Source organism: Gadus macrocephalus, chromosome 18 (genome assembly GCF_031168955.1).
Source record: "Gadus macrocephalus chromosome 18, ASM3116895v1".
NCBI classification, from domain to species: Eukaryota; Metazoa; Chordata; class Actinopteri; order Gadiformes; family Gadidae; genus Gadus; species Gadus macrocephalus.
The window spans coordinates 17,534,127-17,540,679 of record NC_082399.1 but is presented as its reverse complement, the minus strand read 5'-3'; the positions used below and the strand labels follow the sequence as shown (position 1 = coordinate 17,540,679).

The 6,553-nt window shown below is 38.9% G+C and overlaps 1 protein-coding gene across 1 annotated transcript; it reads right to left on the bottom strand.

Moving 5' to 3' along the window:
* Positions 1 to 2,939: 2,939 nt before the first annotated feature.
* LOC132446499 (uncharacterized) lies at positions 2,940 to 5,703 on the bottom strand. The gene is made up of 4 exons (XM_060036827.1): positions 4,734 to 5,703; positions 4,020 to 4,614; positions 3,781 to 3,897; positions 2,940 to 3,158 (listed from the first exon to the last, which is right to left on the bottom strand). The coding sequence occupies exons 1-2, from the start codon at positions 5,473 to 5,475 to the stop codon at positions 4,418 to 4,420; spliced, it is 939 nt and encodes a 312-aa protein (XP_059892810.1). The 5' UTR covers positions 5,476 to 5,703; the 3' UTR covers positions 2,940 to 3,158; positions 3,781 to 3,897; positions 4,020 to 4,417.
* Between the last annotated feature and the right edge of the window lie 850 nt (positions 5,704 to 6,553).

Here is a 6,553-nt window from a genome sequence, read left to right as displayed (position 1 = left end):
CTCAAAGTGGTCAATGTCTTTATACTTTCCCAATGAGTCGTATACCCCAGTCGTAACTCCTTCTTTTTAAAGTCGAACACCTGGAAACATTTTTTATAAACACTAGTTTATTAAGGTAAACCAGTAGACAATGAAACATGTACCAACGACTGAAACATTAACATACATGTTCCATGACATCAATTGCAGAACTTTAAAATCACTATTTTGTTCAAACATTTTCAAAAACGTACCCCAAGGATAAAGTGGTTTCCTCTCTCAGGAGTGTTGCCTCCAACAATTCTTGGAAGCAAGATTTTCTCTGCTGGCTGTCAAGATAAATGAGAACGTTTTTTTTTTTGCTGCAGATTCCTTCGCTTATTCTATTAAAGGACAATTCTGGTATTTTGAACATTGAGCCCCCTTTCTGGTTTGTCTAGGATGAAATAGAGTGGTTGACACCGAAATTTTGACTATTGGTCCTGTCTCGGGTATTAGGCTCATTTCAAATGGCCGGAATTGTCCTTTAAGGTTTTGGACTTACCAAGAGCCATTGCAGCTTTTTGCTGTTTACAGTTTTATTTTTGGTCCACTCACGGTACCAAAGGATGAAGTCGAATGTCCCCAGGCCAGAAGTCTATGAAAAGCAACCGTACAGTATTATCCACTGAAAGTTGGAGTTTCATTTTCTATAGTATAGTTTAAAACAATGTAATAGTTGTGAAAAACATTCATACTGCTCAACCAGATCCTGTTACAACCGAGAACCAGCATATGCTTACCTGTTTGGCAGACTTGGCGATCTGCGCAACTCGGAAATTTACAGCCTGGAACAATTAAAGCATAGCAGAATTTATGTAACTACATAACGAGACCTAGATCGCTTCAAAGAGGCTATGCATGTGCATACAGATGTCGCAGGGAGTGTAGAGGGGTGAGGAACCAGGCACAGTGAGAGACGGGAGGTGTGGGATGGGACAGGATGGTTTAGATAAATACTTATTATAAATTACTTATTATAAATTCTATTAATAATTTATTTACACTTACTTCATCCGTCAGCCACGGCATCTGCAATGATGACTCATCTAATATGTTAACAGGACAGACGCTTTTCAAGTCTTTCAGCGTTATTAAGAACTTTGCCCCCTCACGCATCAGTGGCTGTTTCCCGTCCCTCTATCCGTCCAACAGTGTTCTTAATTTGCGCTAATGAAAAAAAATATATACAAACATTTTTGGCGGTATATCAGCCTAATTTGATACAACAGTGAAGAATAACAGGAAGATAAGATGACCTGTGACAAATGCCATGAAGGTCACTGCATTAAATTATTATTGGTGGCCAATTCTTTGGTTTATGCTCTTTCTTACATGTGCTTGAAAAATATGCTACAGCAATGTTGTTCAACTCAGTATATATTATATATATTTTTAATAAATTATTATTAGTAGTATTAGTAGTATTAGTATATTAGTCATATATAATCAGATCAGCTTTAAATGATAATATTACATTGTGTCTTAGGACATTACTGCTTAATTTGAAAGCTCACTATAGCCCATTAACGGCAAGAGAGTTAACAACATTGCACGTTATATGGTCATGTACAACACGTATACCACAGTAGAACACAGTATAACCAAGTATTTGGTACCAAATTTGGATAACAACTAAGATTACCATTGCATCTTGGTCCATCCGGTACTTTGCATCAGAAAATGTGCTGTCCTTGCTGATGTCTGTATCTTGTGACTCATCTGGCTTTCTCTGGTGAGCTGTAATTAATTGTAAAAATTCCAGAATATTGTTATATCTATGAAACTATGAAAAGAGCTGAATCAAAGACACACAAAAAAAGAAGTTTTCAGTATAAACAATTATTCCCTCTCACCTATGGATTTTAGCTGTCCATGTTGGCCAATTTCGAGAGGTAGACCCATGCGTTTCCTCATTCCTTCTGCATATTGGTGATTCATTTTCTCATTGTGCAGTTCAAAAATAATCCTTAGTTTGCTTAAAATGGGGCTCCTTCATCACACAAAGTGAACGACGTACAGATGCCAAGCGTTGATTGAGTTGCTCCGCCACTGATGTATTGAGCTCTGTTCGAAGGTCAGGACAGATGTCAAGGCCTCTTAGTTTCTCTTCTGGCCTTGTCTGTTTTTTTTTGGTGGAACCGGTCGTACAAGGAGTACCTGTCCTTTGTCTGTGTCACCGGATGTAGGGCAGGAAATCTGTTACCACCTGAATGTTCATCAGTGGACACTACATGGTGTAACTTGTCCACCCAAGGAACTTTGATTTCAAGTTTACCAGCAGAGGCTTGATTGAGATTGACTGGTGTTTTTGCACAAAGACGGCCATCATTTGGTTGAAAGAATTGCTGTTTGGTTCTGTTGTTCATGTGCCTTGCAACTTGTCCTGCCACATCTGAGATGTAGCATGTCGGGAACCGCTTGAAGCTTAGTAAGGCATCCACATGATCCCTGGCAGACTCTGCCCAAAACAGCAGGTTGAAATAATATACTACCCCACGGGGTGCAGGACAAGTGCAGAACCCCTCCTAAAAGAGAAAGAAGTCCAAATCTAAATCATGAAAATCATCAATCAACAAATGTATTTTTCCGCTGGGAAACATTTAAAAAAGTCTTACCTCCAGTCTTCTGTAACTTGGTGAATAGCTTGGGGTAAATGTCCTTAAAGTTCAGCAACTCTTGCAGACGATTGACCATGTCAGACACAGACCCCTCCCCGCTTACACCCAAAGCATCACAGGCTTCCTGTAGGTCCTTTATATGAGGCTGTAAGTGCAAGAAAATGTTTTGGGTTTAATGTGGTGCCTGTAGTTTGTATTTTTTTTTTTTATAATGGTCATTACATCATTTTGTTTGGGAGTATACTGTAAAACAAAAGTAGGATTAGGAATCAAGTAATGCATGCTTTAGTATGTGGGGAAAAACATATGGCCTACCTTTTTTGTTTCAATAAGAGACAAAATGACATCCTCATCTACGAATTTTGAGGCGACTTGAGTATTATCCTTTCTTGTCTTTATTCCCTTTTTCACCTCTGTCTGTCTTCGGAAAAACATGCCCAACCCGTGTGTACTTTCCCATCCACGGAGCAAGCGTGGAATAGGATTGTTGACCCTTGTATGGGTTTGTTGTTTTGCTTCCTAAAATGTGCAAACATGTGCTTCAAATTAAAAGCATGTGTGTAGGTATCGTAGATGCCTACATACAAAAGTAATTTTAAATATTAAAGATCAACCAATGAATGTAAATAGAGTATATTAGGGGTGTGACGATTCTCTAAATCCAGGATTGGATTTCACTATCAATTCAAAGGTTCCGATTCTATTTTCGATTTCAACAAATGATTCAAAGACTATAAAAGAGACTTAGAATGTCGAGTCTTGATTTGTAAAGATCAACAGCTCATTGGTTTTATGCCCTGACAACTTTAAATTCTTCTTTCAAAAAAATCATGATACTCATGGTATGTTTGATATAGCCAATATATTTCTTTAGCAATGTACCACACTAAGGCCATAAGTTATTATTTAAATAATTAAACAATATTTAAAAATAATGTAGCACCAAATAGGTGAAATAATTGTTGAACACAAACAAAAAGAAGAGCTACTATGTGATAGTCGCACAAACGCAGCTTTCTTTAATGGATTCCGATGATCCAAATCAAAAGCTAATTTCGATTTATTTAAAATCGAAATCGTGACACCTATATAGCATACAGCATAATAATCAACAAGATACAATTCAGCAATGAAAACCAACCTGCAGTGAAACCTTCAGCAATCATTTCTTTTTCCTGCGTACACCACGTAGTTTTGATATTCATCTGTAAGTCTCCATCTGTAATCTCATCTAAATTTGGCCTTTTGAAAGTCTCAACTGTATCAAAAGAGACATTTTGAACACATTGACATGTTATTACAAAGCTATGAATGCAAACTACTTGTCATTCACAGCTATTAAAAGGTGGAACAGCAATCATTCATGAGTACATTTCTTACCTGGAAGATCAAAGGCTAATTTCCAGTTGGCATCAGCTATCAGGATGGCAGGATGGTGCCCACACTGATAGCAAAAGAATTCAAACTTAAATTCACACAAGGAGAGGTAGTGGTGGAATGCTTTACTCATGGTGTCATGATGGTAGTGGATGCCATTAAACTGAGTGATGGTTGACAATATGCAGCCAATTTCAGTTTTATTCTGAAAATCAAGAAAACGAGAACAAGAAATTTCCCCAATTACTAATCAACGCTTTCGGAGAATAGCAACGAGATATTGAATATTCAACTAGTTCTAACAAATAGACCATTGCTTGTGAATTGACACCAGTTAAAGAATGTGATGTATTGTCTGTATTAATTGTTATGCATGAAAATAAGTTTGGAAAAATTAATTATTAAAATAAGCAGTGTTCGGAAAAAAACGATTGCATTTTGTGCAATGTGGGACTTACAGCCAATCCAGCAAGAAGGTATTCACTTAATGGTATCGTGAGAAATAGCCGGTCATTGTAATTGTGGAATCCTGACTGATAGTCCTGAAAACGCACACTGTTATGACATCGAGGGCACTTCTTAACAGCAACAGACAACCCTTTTGGAAAAAAATAAATGATTATCTGTTATCTTCAATGTTTCTGTATGGTTATAGTTACCATAGGATATCCAGTATTTATATTGTAATGTGCTTCTTAAAACTAACTTTTTACTTACCTTTTTTCACATAAGTCATGCCACACACTACAGCATATGTTCTGATGACTTTGTGTGGGAGCAGGTCTGGTGGAGTGGGGCCCTCACAATATGGACACTGTGTCTCCGTGGGTAAAAATGTAGTAGGTTCTTTTTCCTTCGTTTTGAGAGCTATTGGAAGGTCCCTCTGTATTCTTTTGGTGCTGTAAATGTACTCTGTCATCAGCCTAACCTTGCTCTCATCCTCATTATATGAATCACAAGGGGTCTCAACCTCCACCATGTGTGTGTCCAAGTCATCGATGTTGTCGCTATGACTTTTGGTTCTTTTGACCAAGAGATGCGGCGACTCTTGAAAAATCCACCACTTTGCCAGGTTGCGATGTACACAGCTATGGATCTGGGCATGTCCTCCACATCTGCAGCTCCACTGCCCTGCTGTGCTGTCGAATGTAACAATGGTGCGTTTGAATCTGCACCAACTGTCCTTTTTGTTGGTAAATGTTGAGAAAAACAGAAGTCTGGAGGAATATCCCATTTCCCCGGAGTTGATTCTGTAAACGGCATCTACAGCACTGTAGGAGGCCTCAAGGAGTTTACAACATTGCTTTGCGCTCTCTGAAGAGAGTAGGCCCTTGGTTTCCATGTCCTCCAGTACCTCGGGTAGCAGACATGCCTGTGCCACGTAAGGCTGTACATTGTTGGCTCTTTGGAAATGGCTGCATTCTTGCCCTGGGAGTCCTAGGGAAAACGCTAACTGCATTGCAGTGCGACACTCCTCATTTTCAGTCAATTATTTGTGTTACAGTGGATTTCGCAACCTGGATGGGATGGATCACACCACCTGTGTCATTTTTGGGGGTCAAGTATAGTCCATTGTGTTTGTCCACACAGATAATGGGTTTGCTCGGTAGAGAGTGGACTTCTGTCAGATGTCTCCTGAGGTTTCCCTTTCTTGCAGTACTGGCAGTAAACAGTCGGCTCAGAGGTCCGGTCTGGAGTTTGTTGGTGGGCTGTTTAGCAAAACAAAGTCGTTACAAAACAGACTCCATTTTGGAACCAACATATCAATATGTACAATAAACTACCTATAATATACACAATATATATCAGCAATGCTTAAAGAGTGTAATGAGTAAGAGGTTTGCATTACAAAGTCAGTTTAACCTCCTATTTTCAGCATCGACCAGTGCGATATCAAAGCATATACAGGTAAAACATTTTCAGACTAATTTCATAGTGGTACTCTTTAGATTTAGGTTATTTACTTTAAAATATAACGGTCACTATAGAACATATGTCTTACTTTTTTTGACTCCAAGAATTCCTGAAAACAGATGAAAATTTTGCATGATTGCAATGCGTAACAGGGGTTTTTCTAGAAAAAAATCACAAGGGGGAAAACATCAATGGCGCGGGAGCAAAGCGACCGCGCGGGGGGGAAGGTGTGGAAGGGGGGGGGAGCTTTTGAAAATTTGAGGTAGAAATGGATCATTCTGAGGCTTGTGAAGGACCAGTATGTTGACTCGTATAGTAAGGCCAAATTACTCAAAATGGCTAAGTTACCATAGATGCAGAACATTACATACAGTAATGTATATAGAAAAAAAAACACGTACTTCGGGAACCTGCTGGAAGAACACTTTATCTTTATTATTTAAATTAGTAAAACACTCAGATTCACTGAACTGATAAATTTGGTTCGGGAGAAGAGATAAAAGCCCGCCTACACTGTAAACTGATTGGTTGACTTACCGATCCAGGCCAATCAGGAGGCGCCTGAGGCTCACGTGCACACTGCCTCATGCACAGTTTCTAGATCCCTCTCTGTTGTGCTGCGC